At 33.9% G+C, this 19,675-nt stretch overlaps 1 protein-coding gene across 2 annotated transcripts; it reads left to right on the top strand.

Annotated features, from left to right (window-relative positions):
• The first annotated feature begins 82 nt into the window (after positions 1 to 82).
• On the top strand, positions 83 to 19,128 carry LOC128244585 (uncharacterized). 2 transcript variants are annotated; one of them, XM_052962579.1, is made up of 18 exons: positions 83 to 152; positions 851 to 993; positions 1,511 to 1,633; positions 1,956 to 2,063; positions 2,302 to 2,382; positions 2,801 to 2,887; positions 3,356 to 3,439; positions 6,291 to 6,383; positions 7,984 to 8,100; positions 8,378 to 8,491; positions 8,987 to 9,091; positions 9,825 to 9,893; positions 11,018 to 11,170; positions 11,520 to 11,638; positions 12,220 to 12,346; positions 13,894 to 13,995; positions 14,628 to 14,708; positions 15,059 to 19,128. In XM_052962579.1, the coding sequence occupies exons 2-18, from the start codon at positions 859 to 861 to the stop codon at positions 15,896 to 15,898; spliced, it is 2,538 nt and encodes an 845-aa protein (XP_052818539.1). In that variant the 5' UTR covers positions 83 to 152; positions 851 to 858; the 3' UTR covers positions 15,899 to 19,128. The 2 variants fall into 2 exon arrangements, with proteins under 2 accessions (XP_052818539.1, XP_052818538.1); XM_052962578.1 differs by lacking the exon at positions 83 to 152 and adding an exon at positions 177 to 409.
• The last annotated feature ends 547 nt before the right edge of the window (positions 19,129 to 19,675 follow it).

Raw genomic sequence — 19,675 nt, 5'->3', positions numbered from 1 at the left:
AAATGATGAGTACAATTTTTTTATTTTTTGTTATCTTTCAAATTCTTCTTATTCATTAATTTGCTATTTTTAATCCAGACTCCCTGCATGAATTTTTGACAGATGGTGGGAAAAAATGTCAAAATTCTATGTGCAATAAGCAACAGTAATCAGTGAGTTTTATTTCTTATGTGGATTATTTAAAGCTTCGTTATTTTAAAGTTACTTGAAGGGTTTGAAAGAAATAATGAAAATAAATCAATTGTTGACATGCTCATTTTAAAGATGTTCAGTTCAATTTTAACTCCAATCCCACTTCTGACACAACATGCAATGACCAGTTAAAGGGAAATAAAGTGTATGCCCGAATGAGGATTTGATTCCCATACATTTTCCCCGCAGTCAACAACACAATAGTGCGTCTATAAAAGTATGTTCAGATTAATAATATCTATCATACATGTGTTTCTAGTGTGAGAAGAAAAATTTGACCTACATGTAGATAGGGGCACATACATGATGTACGTAAGCTTGAAACAAGGTGTGCTGAGCTACCATCCAAGCAGCGTGCTCAAAAGTTGGATTTTTTATCTGAATAGAAAAAGCATAAATGATATTTTTTCTTGTATACCTTAAATAGATTTGTGTAAAATTTGACATAGAAAACACATATTTTGTACCAGTAACTGTTGTTGTTTACTTATCTCTTTTTTTGATTTAAAATTTTTTATATACAGGTATTTAATTTCGCTTTTAAAATGTTATTTTCATTAACCATATGGTAAAATTAATTAGAACTGATATTACTCATGACCTGTTTCCTTCTTGTAGTGTGGATCAATTCACACCTTATTACCTAATATACTTTTAGTCCTCAGAATGGATGAAGATCAATATGTGATGAATGCAGAGAGTAAACACCTAATAAATGCAGTTGGAAGTGGTGACAGACAGAAAGCGATAGATATTCTACATGACATTGAACACAACAGCGCAAAGCAAAAGATATTCCTGGTAATTTTGAGTAAGATTGTACTAAAAACATATAACATGCATTCTTAATTGTTTGAATTTTACAATGTTCCTTTAAGCCTTGGTTTGAAATAGTGTCTTTCGTTCTATAAAAAGAAATTTTCATTTTTACAGCAAAATGTGTTGTTATACATTGTGTGCCTTGTGATTTTTTTTAGTTTTGTATGGTATTATATTGTATTTTTTCATGTTGTGGCCCATCAGGTTTACATACATGCCATATTTCTGAGAGGCTTCCCAGGGGATTTTGATCTGAATTCCAGGGGATTTGATATTACACCAGGGGATTTTTCCACAATGAAAATTTGCGCAATATCTGCATTTATAATATAAGAATAAATACAGAAATACTCTCAAATTACAATAATTTTGGACTTAGTCATCATGGAATTTCACACTCATAATATTATTGATGCTTTCCACTGTCAACCTTAAGCAAGTTTTGAAAAAAAAAAAAATCCAGGGGATATGCCCTGTAATAATTACAATCTGGTTTCAGGAGTGTAATCCCTATAATGAGCTTGTAGACTCTGTTCTCGAGGACCGATGTTCAGGTGCTACTGGTGCCCAGCTGGTGTATGCCCTGTCGCTTCATGCAGCTGACATCAACATGGTTGATAAGGTATATCTTGAATTTTTAATTTTTATGTGGCTTCTCTGAATTTTAATATTTATCAAGAAGTAACTTATGTTTTTAAGCGCTTTTATAGCGATAAACATTAACATTCAAGTTTTAAAATCTGCAATAAATATATATATCAAGAACCATTTACTGTAACTGGTACAAATCAGTGATGAAGATCTGGTCTGATCCAGGCTATTAAACATGACCAAGGGTCGGATTTTCCCATCCATGTCTGAAACAGATGATTATTACTTTTTTTACATGCTTTCATATTTTCTACATTTCATCAAAAGCACATGCATGTTGTTGACCTTTACAGGATGGTGACATTGCCTTCATGAGATACCTTCAGGAGGCAGTGGATGTTGACCTTGATGTAGTGAAGGCATTTCTTAGATGTGGAGCTGATATCTGTCTTAGAAATCAAGTAGGCTGGTACTCTTTTAAATAATAAGGAAACATTGATAAAAATGGTAGCTTTGTTGAGTCTTTTTACACTTTGTTTAATTCTTTGCAATCGCTCATAAAATTAATGTCGTTATTAAGCACTTATTGAAATTGTGTTTTTAATGCGAAAACTGGCAAACTAAGAGAAAATCCATTTCTCTAGCATATGTTGACTTCTAACCAATACACCTATCTTGTATATTATTCTACTGTTCTAGGAAGGGCTTGATGTGCTGCAATATGTGCTGCAGACGAGGGAGCTTGAAAGAGATGTGAAGGCCTGTGTCCTCCAATACATGGTACACATTTTCAATGGCACATGGTGATTGATGACATCTTGGTATTGGGTCAAAATGAACAAAACATGAAACAACTCTACTGAACGTCTTTTAAAAACATGTCAAACCCATGACCATGGCTCCACAAGACTACCATTTCACTGTAAAATCTAGCTTGATAGCTAGACAGCATAAGTGCTGCTATACAGATATATATATATCAGATAAAAGATACATTACTGTGTAACTGGGTATTCAATATATATATATATAATATATTAAATGCCCAGTTACACAGTCATGTATCTTTTATCTGATGTCTTTTCACTGACAAACATGATGGTGTCTAAGTAAAAAATGTCTATGAATATTTCAGAATATAATGTAAAACCTTTTCTAAGGGGAGTTCTGTTTTGTATTTTTATGTGTGATTTTTCAGCCTGGCATCTGGAGGGCAGTGAACTCTGATGATGTAGGCACAGTGAGAAGACTGGTTAACCAGTGGTGCCATATAAACATTATCAAGGTACCATGTCTCAGGGATCTCACTCACATATACTGTATGATATACTGGGAAGCAGTCTATCCAATTCAGATAAAAGCTTTGTTAAAGCAGTGCTTTGAGCTTTGCTTAAAGCAACTCAAAAGCAGAGCATTATTGGACTAAACTAATCGCAGCTTATACTTTTAACTAGGAAGGCACAGGTTTTGAAAAAAGCTGACTTTTTTGCAAAGGTGCTTCGTTTTTTAGTAGGAAAACCTGCAGCTTTTGGCATTATTGACTCAAACACTGTTCAGGATATTTCAATGAAACTTGTAATCTGTACACTTGTTGCCAGCAGCAATACACACATGTAAGGCAAGGCCCATAACTCTTGTTTGAATAATCATTGAGTTATGCCCCTTGTTTGGCTTAGAACCAACAGCTGTCAAACGCTCGGGGTTCGCTCTGCAGCGATTTCGTTTCATTTACTGTTGGCCTATATGTTCACAGGAAGGCATGTCTGTGGTACAGCTGGCCTATGAGAAGGGAACAGAGAACATCATCAGAGTCATCACAGGCATTGGCCCTTCAATGGTAGGTTTAGTTAACTAACTTCAAGCCACAATCTGGCTTTGGTCAATATATTTGTTTGTATTCATGAGAAACAGTTAACTGGTTGCATTAGACTCTTAAACTTTATTTATTTACCTCCTGCATAATATTGAAATAGTAAAAAAAGATTCAATTGATTTTGCATTGGCGTTCGGTTAAAGTTTGCATTTTCACTTACCAGTATAACTCCAACAGACGCTTCATTCAATACAATTAATACTTCAGATAATTGTTCCAAAGAAACCTATTTGCATAATTTATTGTTACAGTTCATTATATTGAATTCATGTAAACCATGTAGAAATGAGATTTTATTTTAATTTTGAGCTGGTCTGCTTATCAATGAAAAAACGTTTAGCCATAACTGAAAAAAAACAGATGAGATATTCAAAAGAAACTTCGTACACATGTTTACATATCACAGAAAATTTTGAACCAAAACTCAAAACCAGTCAAGTTATTCAAATGAAACTTGGTACACATGTTAACATATCATAGAGAAACTTTAACTTAAACACAAAGCCAGTCAAGTTATTCAAATGAAACTTGGTACACATGTTAACATATCTTAGAGAAACTTTAACTATAACTCAAGGCCAGTCAACATATTTAAATTAAACTTGGTACACATGTTAACATATCTTAGAAGAACTTACAGCATATTCAAAACCAGTCAATATATTTACTTTAAACTTAGTACACAATCATGTTTACATATCATGGTAAAACATTAACCAAAACTCAAAGACAGCCAAGATATTCAAATGAAACTTGGTACACATGTTAACATATCATAGAGAAACTTTAACTGAAACTCAAAGCCAGTCAAGATATTTAAATTAAACTTGGTACACATGTTAACATATCATAGAGAAACTTTAACTAAAACTCAAAGCCAGTCAAGATATTTAAATTAAACTTGGTACACATGTTAAGATATCTTAGAAGAACTTACAGCATATTCAAAACCAGTCAATATATTTAGTTCAAACTTAGTACACAATCATGTTTACATATCATGGAAAAACATTAACCAAAACTCAAATCCAGTCATCAAGATATTCAAATGAAACTTGGTACACATGTTAACATATCATAGAGAAACTTTAACTAATACTCAAAGCCAGTCAAGATATTTAAATTAAACTTGGTACACATGTTAACATATCATAGAGAAACTTTAACTAATACTCAAAGCCAGTCAAGATATTCAAATGAAACTTGGTACACATGTTAACATATCATAGAGAAACTTTAACTAATACTCAAAGTCAGTCAAGATATTTAAATTAAACTTGGTACACATGTTAACATATCATAGAGAAAGTTTAACTAAAACTCAAAGCCAGCCAAGATATTTAAATTAAACTTGGTACACATGTTAACATATCATAGAGAAACTTTAACTTAAACTCAAAGCCAGTCAAGATATTTAAATTAAACTTGGTACACATGTTAACATATCTTAGAAGAACTTACAGCATATTCAAAACCAGTCAATATATTTACTTTAAACTTAGTACACAATCATGTTTACATATCATGGTAAAACATTAACCAAAACTCAAAGCCAGCCAAGATATTCAAATGAAACTTGGTACACATGTTAACATATCATAGAGAAACTTTAACTGAAACTCAAAGCCAGTCAAGATATTTAAATTAAACTTGGTACACATGTTAACATATCATAGAGAAACTTTAACTAAAACTCAAAGCCAGTCAAGATATTTAAATTAAACTTGGTTCACATGTTAACATATCTTAGAAGAACTTACAGCATATTCAAAACCAGTCAATATATTTAGTTCAAACTTAGTACACAATCATGTTTACATATCATGGTAAAACGTTAACCAAAACTCAAATCCAGTCATCAAGATATTCAAATGAAACTTGGTACACATGTTAACATATCTTAGAAAAACCAACCATAACTCAAAACCAGTCAATATATTTAATTCAAACTTGGTACACATGTAGCCAGAGGTAATACACATCTAAGCAGCAAACCCTTTAATTCTGTCTTGAATAGTTATTAAATTATGACCCTTGTCCATGGAATAAAAAGACAATGGCTGGCAGCTACTAAAATGGCCTTTTTTAGCTCATGCATAATTATGTGTAACCAGGACTATAATAATTGTTAGGTTATGCTCGATTTTCGTTCAAAACAACATCAGACAACATTGACTTTAAAGCCATGTTGCTCTTGTTTGGTTTTATATATATTTGATACGAGACCTAATTTCTTTCGCTTGTGTTAGTAGAAGTATTTTCCATTAGTATTACTAGTTGACATTAGTAATATGGATCAATTCTCAAAGTTCCATGTATAAAGGGTTTCAATAAGACTCCAAATCAGAATTTTTTTGCCAAATTTCATGCAATTTTGTAAAAATGTATGCATGTACTGCCACCATAAGTGAATTTGAATATACAAAGCGATTCATTTCCATTTAATTCCTTTGTTTGGTCAGTAAAAATTATATTTAGAACTCTGGCAATTACAATTATATTTTGTTGTTAGCCCTCCTGTTGCCCTTGTTTACACCTCTGATGCACAAGTTACTATAGATGATGTCAGTTTGTGAGAATTATATGTGTACGATAGTCATGACATGTGTTTATTTGTTTGGGTTGAAACTGTGTCCAACCAAGGACATTGCCCACAGTGTCCTGGCTGTTAACTTCAGGAAAATACAGAGTATGCTGAAATTTAAGTCCTTACCAAACATGATTATGTTTTATACTATTTAGATTTGAAAATATGTGATTCAGTGATTTGCCCATAGATATAGTATAAAAACATCACCTTGATTTATTTCTGTAGGACTTTGCCCATGGTGTTCTGGCTGGAGACTACAGGCTGGTGGACCATGTGCTGAAATCCAAGTTAACCCTCAATGTCAACTTGAAAAACATGGTTTGTTTAACTACCATTTGAAGACAAATTCATGATTAACAGATATCATTATTATCTGGTACTTGTTGATGTACCAGTATTTTATGAATTTACTAATTTTAAGCTTTTTCTGATTTTTAAAGAAAAACATCCGGGTAAAAGCCTTTTTGTTCTGGGCAACATGCAAAACGATAGTCTCAGTCAGGACTCACATGAAACATTGCACATACATATGTTAACAATTTAAAGCAAGGCCCATAACTCTGTCACTGTTTAAATATTACCCTCGTTCAATAGTTTGAAGCTAGGCACTGGCTTACATATGCCCCTTGACAAACAATTTGAAGCAAGACCCATAACTCTGTGATAAGCTCAAATTTGCCCCTTGACCAACGATTTGAAATAAGGCCCATAACTCTGTGATAAGCTGAAATTTGCCCCTTGACCAACAATTTGAATCAAGGCCCATAACTCTGTGATAAGCTAAAATTTGCCCCTTGACCAACAGTTTGAAACAAAGCCCATAACTCTGTCAATGGATTTTATATGCCCCTTGACCAACAATTTGAAAAAGGAACCATAACTCTTTGAAAAGCTAAAATTTGCCAATTGACCAACAATTTGAAATAAGGCCCATAACTCTGTGATAAGCTGAAAGTTGCCCCTTGACCAACAATTTGAAACAAAGGCCATAACTCAGTGATATGCTGTAATCTGCCCCTTGACCAACAATTTGAAGCAAGGCCCATAACTCTGTCAATGGCTTTTATATGCCCCTTGACCAATTATTTAATTCAAGGCCCATAACTCTGTGATAACCTGAAATTGCCCATTGAACAACAATTTGAAACAAAGCCCATAACTCTGTGATAAGCTGAAAGTTGCCCTTTGACCAACAATTTGAATCAAAGCCCATAACTCTGTGATAAGCTGAAAGTTGCCCTTTGACCAACAATTTGAAACAAAGCCCATAACTCTGTGATAAGCTGAAAGTTGCCCTTTGACCAACAATTTGAATCAAAGCCCATAACTCTGTGATAAGCTGAAAGTTGCCCTTTGACCAATAATTTGAAACAAAGCCCATAACTCTGTGATAAGCTGAAAGTTGCCCTTTGACCAACAATTTGAATCAAAGCCCATAACTCTGTGATAAGCTGAAAGTTGCCCTTTGACCAACAATTTGAAACAAAGCCCATAACTCTGTGATAAGCTGAAAGTTGCCCTTTGACCAACAATTTGAAGCAAGGCACAACACTAGGTAACTGGCTTTAATATGCCCCTTGGCCAACACTTTGAAACATGCCAATAACTCAATTTAAATTAGTGTGCTTATCTTATAACTAGGGCCCAATTTTTCACTTATAACTGAATCAAGCTTAGCCCACTATTTTTATTTTGGTACAAGTTGTGTAATTGTCTAATTTCAAAGAGCCTTGAGACTTCAAACATAATGTTTTGAAGATAATACTATAAACTATACTATGATACAGATTATAAAGTCAGGTTAACCCAAGTAATTCGATTAAATCATATATGATACATCAGCCTGTTAGCTTATTTTTTCGAGAATTTTGCCCCATGGTATTATACCCCTTTCTAATAATAAATCTGATGACTTCAGGCTGATGGCGGTGTGACCCCAGTGTTTTATGCGATGTGTCAGGGGGACCAACCAATGGTAGATCATCTCCTGAAGCACGGGGCCCGGCTTGATACAGCTGTGCAGGGGGACAGTGAGGTATGAATTGATGGAATGTATGGGAAAAGTTCATACAGACATTGCCTTGTGTTACTGTAACATCTTTTCTTGCAGAAGATGTTCATATAAACTGGAGACAAAGGTCATAATCATTTTCTTGGTCTCTAGAAATGGACACCAGCAGTGCTTTCTACCTAGAAAGTGACCTTGAGAATAATTCATATCTGTCTATTGCTGCCTTTACTATCAAGATAAAAAAGTGTGTATGATATAATTCAGTATTTACTGTAAAGTTAACTGACCACCAATTTTCCAGCTGGACATGCCTCTGTACTTTGCTGCCCTGTCCTACAAGCCTCCCATAGATGTGGACATTCTACAACGCACCATCCCCAGGCAACCCTACAACATTGACCAGCTCTATTATAAGGTACTGATTTCTTATTAACAGGTTGTTAATTTTACCACAGAAGATAAAAGAACAAAAGAAACACCTGGAACAATCTATAATTCAGGGAAAAGTATTTCCTAAATGTTACAAGAATGTTTGACAAATGCTCATTTCTGGGTCTTTGTAATAGGAAATAAAATACAGGCAATGAGATGGCTGGAAACATAATAAGTTTAAGCTTGTCTTTTTTTCTAATTGGGCTGATAGCCTCTGTGACATAAATGTTTAAAGACTTTAATGACTGACTTAATGACTGAATGTTGACTATAACTGGTATAAATGTTCAAAATTGCTTCATATGTTGCCATAAACAATACCTAAATGTTAAGCAAGGTGCCCATCTCATGCTTAAATAATTATTGAATTATGTACCTGATTTGATTGAGTAAAACAAACAAGAACAGACGAGTTTACTCGACAGCCTTTTGTTTATGCCTTTTTGTAATTCTCTTTATCACTTTGATTTCTTCCCAGGGCAGAAATGTTGTGTTTCACTGTATGGACTGTGAGGTGGATATAAGACTGTTTGATCACATCCTACATGCCTGCTCCAGTGTAGTTCTCACACAGAGGGTACAGGTACACATCTAATCTTAGCTTGTCTTGTTTTCGAAACATTTACATATTTAGTGTTATAAATAGATATTTCCTTGGTATCATAGGGATGTTATTATGATGACCATATTGAACTATAAAATCATTCAGATACTCGCAAGAAACTTATTACTCATGTTTTCTGTATGATAATAAGCACATAATTATTCTGTAGGCCAATAACTCTAGCTTTAATAATTGTTAGAGTAATAACCCTTAAATCAGAATTCAAGCAGAAACTTTAACCTTGTTCATAACTCAAAAAACTGTTCAAGACATTTATGTCAAACATGTTTTATTAGTAACAGTAACCCTGCCTTAATAATTAATAAAAGTTCAATTCCTTGACCAACTGAGAACAAATTATGAGTTTTGACATCTGCTTACAGCCGCTTGTAAAAAATGTGCTTCAAACAATTTCTCTAATTTGAAACAGTGAGGGTCAGGTGAGTGTGTTCAAGTGGTTTATTTGATTCACCTAAGAGGTTGTGGTTTTGATCCCGATCAGGGGAACATTCTCATGGCCTTTCAAAATGGACATTAGTGCTGGTTTCCATCCAAAAAAATGGAATTTTGCCGAACCTTATAACCTTTACTTTATCACATTTTGTAACAACCAAGCTAAAAATTTAGTTTGTAAACTGAATAAAACACATGTGCATTTATATCACAGAGAAATAATATATGAAAACATTGAAAATTTGTGCAACTATTTCAGGGCAACCTGGATGCAAGAACGTACGCCCTCAGTCTAGGCCTTGCAGAATATGTTAGCCTTATTGACAAGGTAATTGGAAATTTGTTACAGTCTGAATTAAATATTATACTGGGTTGCGTTGCATAGGCAGAGTGTTATTCATTAGGATCAAGGAATGGCTATACTTACAGAAGTTAAGTCCATCTTTTCAAAAGCGCTTTCTGTTAAAAATAGAAATTAGTTTACCAATAGAAAAAGAACAGAGAGAATGATACCATGCCTCCAGAAAGTCTATGGGGTTTAAACAGTTTATTAAGGTTGAAGATTTTTAATGAAATGGTATGTTATTGAAGAGTGTTTTTCACTGGGCAGCAATATTCTTGCCACAGGAAAATACAAGGGACTTTCTTGTAACTTACCATTGCAAAAAAGACTTGGCATTCTAGAGCAACTGCTTAAGTTTCTCACCCTCGATTCTGTAGAACTATCAGCAAGTCAGATTAAATCACTAGATTAGACTTCCGTGTACTTGATCAATTCTAAAATGTCCGTGCACTTTATCATTTTTGTTTTTGCTCATTATTCACTTTGAAAAAAACTATTTTAAAAAAATCATAGCCTCTGAAACCTACAAAATGCAAAAAACTGGCTGAAAATATGATTATCGTTTGAATTATTACGGCAAACCCAAGTTTTAGTAATATATTTGTTAGGAGCCATGTACTTTGCTGATATTTTCAACTCTGCAAAATCAGTTTGTCAGTTTGTCATGATTTTTAGACAAAGTTTCAGATTTTAGAGAAAGTTCTATATAACCGTTGAAAGTGCTTTTTATTGCAGGGTTTTATATGATCTTTATAAATAAACATTTGTCCAACTATTAAAAAAGTAATCTTTATAAAAAAACTACTAAATCGAGACCCATTATTTACAATTTTTGCCTTACACTTGACCAATGAATCATGTGGGTTCTCCACCGTGTTTAAACATATTAAGTTTTCACATGTTGAATTATTATGGTTGCATAAGCTTAGATGCAATGTTACCTTATAATTCTGAGAAAATTACTGAGAAAAAAAGGAAATGGCTATTTTAAGGAAGAGATTTCTTATTGATCGGTCTCTTTATTCATGCATTGCATTCATGTCCATTTTTTTTTAAATATCCCATATATATCTTACTGTGTAATTTGTTGATTTTTTTTTTTCAATCAGATGGTTTTGGAGTGGGGTTGTGATGATGCTGCTCCTGACAACAGAAACATTCTGTGTCTCCATGGTTACCCATTTATGTTGCCATTGACAACAGGGAAGGCTGGCAACACTGATTCGTTTCTAACATTCCTACAGATGGTTAAAGAATATGAGGTAAATAAGCATTTGTTATGTATTTTAAAGGGATTTGCTCATGTTTTGTAAAATACACTTTTTGATGACAAAATAAAGTGTGGCAAGTCATTAGGATTGTTAAAATTATGATACTGACAGCTTAAACCCTTGAACAAATGTTATTATATATGCTTGGATACTGTGGGTGTTTTGTCATTTTATTTTTTTCTGTAATGGCATTGGTTCGCTCCCAACTGATAAACACTTTGTTAACTATAATGTTTAAAATCTTGAAGTCTGTCAAGAACTTGAGTGAAAAAAAAATGTCTGCATGAATTTTTCCTTTGCCTCATGAAAACAATTATCATGTCTGTTTTTCTATCTACAGAACTACAAGGCAGAGATGTGTGAGGCTGTTGAGGTTGGCGACCCAGAAACTGTCAGAGAGATGCTTTACACTTCATCCTGGTCAGAGAGAGGCTTGAATGTCTGCCATGCTGACTTCAGGTAGGTTATATGTCATAAAGATGCTTTACACATCATCCTGGTCAGAGAGGGGCTTGAATGTCTGCCATGCTGACTTTAGGTGGGTTTTATGTCATAGAGATGTTTTACTCTTCATCCTGGTCAGAGAGAAGCTTGAATTTCTGCCATGCTGCCTTCAAATGAGTTCTAGATCAGAAAGAGGTTTTACTCATCATCATGGTCATAGAGGGGCTTGAATGTCTACCATGCTGACAGCAGGTAAGTTCTAGATTAGGAAGATACATTAACCATCAGCATGGTCAGAGATTGCCTTGAATGTATGTCCTGCTGACTTCATTTGAGTTCTTGATCAGAAAGATTTTTAACACATATCATGTTCAGAGAGGGGCTTGAATGTCTACTATGCTGACAGCAGGTAAGTTCTAGATCAGGAAGAAGCGTAACACCTCATCATGGTCAGAGATGGTCTTGAATGTATGTCATGCTGACTTCAGGTGAGTTCTAAATCAGATAGATGTTTTACTCTCATCATGGTCAGTAAGGCTTGAATAGTTGTCATGTTTATTTTAGGAATTTATGCAAATTCACATTCTTCTTGCCAGGTGTGAGGGAGATGGTCAGCCCCTGTTACACAAGGCGGTGTTGAGACAGCATCATGAGGTGGTTGAGGAGCTGGCCAAGTACTACGTCAACACCTGGAGACGCAAACTGGACACTGTCAGGGATCAGGTTTGTAAAACAAAGTTTACATAACTCTCTGCATTCTACAAGTATAGCGTGCAATTATTGATGATATACATTGCTTCTCATAATATTTGAGAATGTACTGGTATATCTGTGGTAATATTAGTTTATAAAGCTTCATTTATTTTACAATTATGGAGAAATTTGTAAGAGTTTAAATTTAAGCTATGTCACTCTTGTTGACACAATGTTGTGCAAGAGCGTACGTGATCTAGAGTTGTGGGGGAAACTGGAGAACCCAGGGGAAACCAACTTGCAGGCTTGGTGATGACAAATCAGACTCACATATTCCCAGGCTTGGAATCAAACCCGGGACACCTTGGTGTGAAGAGAGTGCACTTAACACTGTGCTAACCAGACAACCTTAGTACTATTGAAAGCTGTGATATTTGTGTTACCAGAATTAAGCAGAATAAACATTTCAAACATAATAGAGAGACTGCAAATAGCAGAAATCAAGGAGGTTATGGTAATTCCATTGAAAAAAACAACATACATTAGGCCAATATAAATTTTTGCTAGATTTTCATCCATTTTTTTTTAAATAGGAGGGTGGGGTGACATTTTTTTTTTTTAAATTTTCTTACATGACTGTTTCACTGTTGTATATTTTTTAAGGGACCATATACATGTGTTTCTAGGTGAACCACAAACATGACTGTAAAAAATTTCCTTTTTTTACAAGTGAATGTTATACATTGATGACACTGCAGGTATAAATAAACGCCGTCCCTAGACAGTACCGGACTGATACTCAAATACAAATCCTAGTTCAACATTATTATTTGAGTCAATTCAATTTAAGGGGAGGCGGAAAAAAGAGGCGGTGGGAAGAAATAAAAATCTAGCAATTAAATTATAGTCGCCTTAAGGCATGTGGATTGCTTAAAAATTAACCTAAACTTCACAAATACGATTGGTTGTCAAAATATGTTTTTGTTGGAAATTATCTGCTTTATGTTGTTGCATTTTAGTGTACATAGTTATATTAATCAAACCTGCACCACTAGTAAGGTAAATGCCTTTAACCAAGTGGGATTTCTGTACAAACAAACAAACAAAATTTATCATGGAAATATTGTATGATATTCTATATGTATCTCTTTTTTCAAGCACCTCAGAACAGCTCTACACTATGTGTATGGGATGGAGAGGGGACATCAGCTTTTAGCAACATTGGAAGACTATAGCATGTAGAAGTATGGTGGTAGAGCTACATGTCATATGATAAATACTGGCCTTTTGTCTTATTCCAGTACTTCAGAACTGCACTATGCGTATGGGATTGAGCAGATTCAACAACTTTATGGGGCACTGGATGACTATGGCATGTAGGAGTTTGTAGATAGAGTGAAATAGTACTATGACCAAACCTATATTGGTCTTCTGTCTTATTTCAGCACTTCAGAATGGCACTATGTGTATGGGATGTAGCAGGATCAACACCTTAAAGGGCCACTGGATGACAGTGGCATGTAGGAGTTTGAAGGTAGAATGAAATAGTCCTATATTGGCCTTTTGTCTTATTTCAGCACTTCAGAACGGCACTTCACTATGTGTATGGAATGGAGAGGGAACAGCAGCTTATAGGGATACTGGAAGACTATGGAATGTCTGAATATGTCATGGACAAGGTAGATTATTATAAACTTAAAATGTATAATTATGACGCTCAATATTTATAAATTGATAATAAATAGAATAATTATGAAAAATTAGATTTGCAGTGTAACCGCATGAGTCTGAACTCAGACTTAAGACTGTTTATTATCATGGCTCCAGGGCCCATATTAACTAACGTCTGGAGTCTGAGTTTGAGACTAAGACCCAAAGAAGCAAACGGTATTACATCAGAAAATACAGTAAAATGGTTGTTTCTGTTACAAATTATTTTTTCTACAATCAAACTCCTTTTGTCGATATTACTTATATTATTGATATTCTGAAAAATAATTCAAACTCAGACTGACGACATTAGTGAATACTGACAAATACGCAAAAAATTATATCAAAATTTAACCAATCTACAGTATGTGACGTATGATTTGACAGGATGATGTTGTTTAGCAATTTACTGGTTTCCATGGTTACACTGCCATGATAACTTGTTTGAAGAGCCTCAGTTGAAGATTTGAATTAAATGAAATTCTATTTGAATGATGCTTGTATACAAATTACAACTATACAATGCTCGTTACTTATGTAAACCATAAATTATACAGTCCAATAACATTATTCAATTTTGATTGTGGACTATGATTTTCAGGACGGTCGTTCACCGCTGGGGTTCAAGGACAGAAGAGGCCTTCCTGAGATGAAGGAACTATTACAATACCATCTTATACAGGTCAGCGGAGAAATAAATTGAGAATACCAACCTCATTTACCATGGAAACTTGTGATTATTACATTTTATTTAGTAACCTGATTAAACATTTATACTCTTGGTGTTTGTTAAAATTCACTTTTTCTTTTAGTACTGAATTTAACACTTGAACTGGTGCAAGATTAAAGGCACACTGTACAACATTATAAAGCTGCATTTTAACTTACTTTAATATTCTTTATAGTGAGTTGTGTTTTTCTTACGTAACGGTTGTAACTTAGTAGGTTGAAGTTTATTTTTACATTGTATCTTCATATATTTTATGATAGCATACGTCAATTATTTTTTTCATTAATGTTCATGTATTTCAGGACTTCTCCAATCCAGAGCCTGACCCCTGGTCTGTGACCTTGCCCCTCCCTATCACTGGGTTTCTAAAGAAGTGTCTCCATGACAACCACTTGCACAGGGGTCATCACCATAGCAACAGGGGTCACAGCCTTGACAACAAAGATCAAAATATTTCAAATAGTGGTTACATTGACAACAATGGATATCAAGTGAGTAGGGGTGTCAAATTTGGTGATGTGAGTAATTTTCAAAGCAATAAACATGGAAAAAGTGATGGCGTTTCATCATTGAATTATGAAAATGGTAGAAATAAGGCAGACTATTTGATTCAGAGATATTCACAGCACTTACAATGTCAGCCAGATGGTTCTGAGTTTACAAGTTTAGATGCATTGCCATTGCACAACACTCCTTCCATTAGCACGAGGGGCATGTCGCGTACTGGCAATAAATATGCAAGAGCAGAGGTCCATGGAAGGAGAAAGGCTGAAAAGCTGAAATTAGAAAAGAGACACAGTGGAGACTTTGGGGTCTCAAAAACTAGAAATGTAAGTGATAGTACTACAGATTCTGAACCGTGTGTGTCGGACCATATCCATGATGCAAACGGGATATCTCGATCCCTTTCTGCAGAGGACGCCTTCAACTATCACAGATACACTGAAGAACTTGGACATGCTACTAAAGAGCTACCTAAGCAGGATTCTACCAAGTCTGAGGTGGATACTGGAGGTTATGACTCAGACATTTCCAGTGGGTTTAGTGAGGCTGGAGATGAATCTGATGACAACCAGTCCGAGTATGAAACTGACAGAGAACATGAAGACACCAGTCAGATACAAAACTGTGCAATTCTTTGATTTGTTTGTAAACTATATAATTATATTTTTATGTTATTTGTTATTGATTTTTCGAAATTGAGCATTATTGCAGAAATCTGTGATATGCTTTTTAGATCAAAGGATTGTAACAGTCCATAGATGTACATATAAGCTTTTGTTGGTCAAGCATGCTCAATTGAGAGCACGATAACAAATTTGTTATTCTGTAAACCAGTCATACTGTGTTATTCTATAATTAGTTTTTAAATGTGCAATTGAGAACAATATAACAAATTTGTTATTCTGTAAACCAGTCATAATGTGTAAGTCTGTAATTAGTTTTTAAATGTGCAATTGAGAACAATATAACAAATTTGTTATTCTGTGAACCAGCCATACTGTGTAAGTCTATAATTAGTTTTTAAATGTGCAATTGAGAACAATAAAACAAATTTGTTATTCTGTGAACCAGCCATACTGTGTAAGTCTATAATTAGTTTATAAATGTGCAATTGAGAACAATATAACAAATTTGTTATTCTGTAAACCAGTCATAATGTGTAAGTCTATAATTAGTTTTTAAATGTGCAATTGAGAACAATATAACAAATTTGTTATTCTGTAAACCAGTCATAATGTGTAAGTCTATAATTAGTTTATAAATGTGCAATTGAGAACAATATAACAAATTTGTTATTCTGTAAACCAGTCATAATGTGTAAGTCTATAATTAGTTTTTAAATGTGCAATTGAGAACAATATAACAAATTTGTTATTCTGTAAACCAGTCATAATGTGTAAGTCTATAATTAGTTTTTAAATGTGCAATTGAGAACAATATAACAAATTTGTTATTCTGTAAAATAGTCACACTGTGTAATTCCATAATTAGTTTTAAAAATCAAACCATAAATAAGCCAATCCATCAGAATACCATACAGATGTTTAATTTGTCTGGCTCCCTGTCTTCTATGTACGTTTGGTTTGTTTTTGTTATAGATTAGTATTAGTAACGATTTGTTAAAGATTTGTTTAATTATAGCACTGAATTTGTTCATTTTCTTGATATGCTTGCTAGTAACATGCATTTTAGGTGCATGTAACATACTGGGGTTGTTGACAGATACAATCGTTGCTATGCAGAACACTTTAACCTCTCCACTTGCATTATGTCTTAACGCAAGAAAACTATTATTTATATTTCCTCTTAAAAAAGTGAAGTGAGGGCTACCTAGGAATCAAGCTCCATGTCACATCCAGCTGTCCATCGGTCATGCTTCCCAGTCCCAGCCTTTACTTTGTCATTGATGGTGAAATTTCTAAAGTAGTTTGCATAAGTGACCTTAATAAATTGATGACGTATCACACCCAAGACCCGGGTTCCTAGCTTCAAAGTCAAGGTCACTGCGTGACTCAGATCGTTGCCAACTTTGCTAAATAAGCCATACTGAGAACTAACTTTGTGGGATTTAAAAACTATTTTGCATAAGTGATCGTTATAAGGCTACCATGTGTTGTGCACCACACCTGGCTCCCTAGCTATAATGTCAAGGCTATTTTACGGCTCTGAAATTGCCAGTTTTTCTATATATAACCATGACAGGTCCATAACTGACATGATCAGACAACACCCAGGTTCTTAAGCCCCAAGGTCAAGGTCTCTTCATGTCCTTTTCAACTTTTCAATTAGAAACAACAAAAACAAAACGATGTCCGGATGATAACTCGTGACAGGGTCTATGGATTTGAATTGTTTGGTACCCATGGTCAATCTCATAGCCTACAGATAAACTTGGAATTTCTTCACTAGCTGTTAATTTTGGAGGGAGTCATGGCCCCTTTTAAACTTAGAATTTGCCAAAGTTTGGTGTCCGGACAAAAACGTATGACAGATACATGTAGAAGTGATTTCAAAAATGAAATACAATCCATTGACAGAGTTAGTACAATGTAATTGAATATTTCAATATAAAAGTCTTGCGCATGCACCTGGATGTAAGGGTTATAGCCGCTGGACATTAGTTTCATTAATTTCTGTTCAGACTAGTAATAATGGCCCCATACGGCCAGACGATAGGAAAGACGAATGGACTGACTAATGCCAAGTCTATGTCCCTCTACCTAAACATTTCGGAGGGCCCGAGGGCAACAGTCATATATTCAAATTATACAGTAACTAATTAGTCTGGTTATACTATTTACAGAGAAACAACTCGATTTAATATTTTTGTCCAAATTTAATCAACGTGTTTCAAAGGTTCTTTGGGATTTCTACATTCCAGTTGGGAATAATATATATAGCAAACAAAAAGCCCTTGGCCAGTATTCATTACAAAGTTTCCAAAGTCAATTCCACGCTTAAATATTTAATCAAAATTGCAGGGGAAAGCCCAGTTGTAGAAAATAAAAAAGAACCTTTTTAGGGGCACAAGGCCAGGTACAAAATGACAAATAAATAGAAACACAAACATACATGTATACACAAACACAAAACGCCACAAAAGTCATTTTTATAATTTAAGTTTCTCATTGGTCACTTCAAAAATACTATTATGTCCATTGACTTTATTCAATAGACACATTTTATGTTAAAACAGGTTTTTTTTTTTGGCGTGGGGGGGAATTTTCAGAAATGACTTAAAGATGCATACTTATGCCCAAATAAGATTTACTATATTTAATATATTTTGTTTTAATATACCAAAAAGAAAGAATAAATGTCGAAAACAGTGGTTCTTAGAAAGGATACCAAGTTAAATTTGAAAGAAAGGTGCAGAATACTCGTTCTCAGCTATTAAAAACACAGTTTACAATCTTGTTATCAGTAATTAATATTTTTCATAAATGCATTATTTAGTATGAAGTTAAAGGTTTATCACTCAAAATTTATATTTGTTATACATGTGCATGTATTGCATTGATTTGAATAAGAGCCTCACTTTAAGTTGTATGATGAATACGGACCAACCATGATTTCTATATTGTTTACCCTATTGTAATCAGTATCAGTTATTTATTGTTTGTTTTTAACGTCTACCTCAATTTCAAGCATTAGGAAATTCATGTGCATTATATTTTTCATATTGTTATTCCAGCATGTTCATAAATCTAGTAAACATCTTAACAATATTAGTGCAATTTTAGGGTATATATTTTCTTTCAGATTCAGTTCATATAACAATAATGTTTATTTTACAAATTAACACATATTATGCAATATTACCTATTAGTTAAAACTTACCATGATGTTAATAAAGATCTGGATTGTTGTCCTGTTTTCCCAAAGAATAAAACCTACCACACACACAACTTACAGTTGGAATAATTTACAGTATTCAATCGATTTTTGAGAGACATTATCAGTGTTTGATTGTAAAAAAGGTCATATGTATAATAGTCAATACTTCCGTTTCTCTTTTTCCCTGTGACAAACATTAAGCAAAGTCTTGATAACATACAGAACATTTTTTTTTGTATTTCTTTTAAGTAATACTCGTATTTAAAATCAATTAAACGTGCATAAATTTTGAGTGATGAACCTTTAACTACTTACTAATAAATGCATTTATGGAAAATATAAATTATCGATAAAAAGACTAGCTTTAACCGTGTAGTTAATAGCTGAAAACGCGTAAATATAAAATGACTGGTGGGTCCGAAAAGAGTTACAGTGATCAACGATCGTCTCAATACGTAGAAATGCCGAGTTTTCTGCATCTTTCTTTCAAATAAAACACGGCATCCTTCATAGGAACCATGGTTTTCGATTATTATTATTAATTCTTTTCGGTAGATTAAAACAACTGTATTACTTTC

This window comes from Mya arenaria, chromosome 8, assembly GCF_026914265.1.
Source record: "Mya arenaria isolate MELC-2E11 chromosome 8, ASM2691426v1".
In the NCBI taxonomy this organism is placed as follows: Eukaryota; Metazoa; Mollusca; class Bivalvia; order Myida; family Myidae; genus Mya; species Mya arenaria.
Note: the sequence above shows the minus strand (reverse complement) of the source record. Positions and strands in the feature narration are given on the sequence as shown.

Excerpts from the sequence above, each read along its gene's own strand:
- LOC128244585 (XM_052962579.1), top strand. The coding sequence starts at position 859 with ATGGATGAAGATCAATATGTGATGAATGCAGAGAGTAAACACCTAATA. Across the intron at positions 994-1,510 it reads CAAAGCAAAAGATATTCCTG|GAGTGTAATCCCTATAATGA; the intron begins GTAATTTTGAGT and ends ATCTGGTTTCAG. Across the intron at positions 14,709-15,058 it reads TACAATACCATCTTATACAG|GACTTCTCCAATCCAGAGCC; the intron begins GTCAGCGGAGAA and ends CATGTATTTCAG.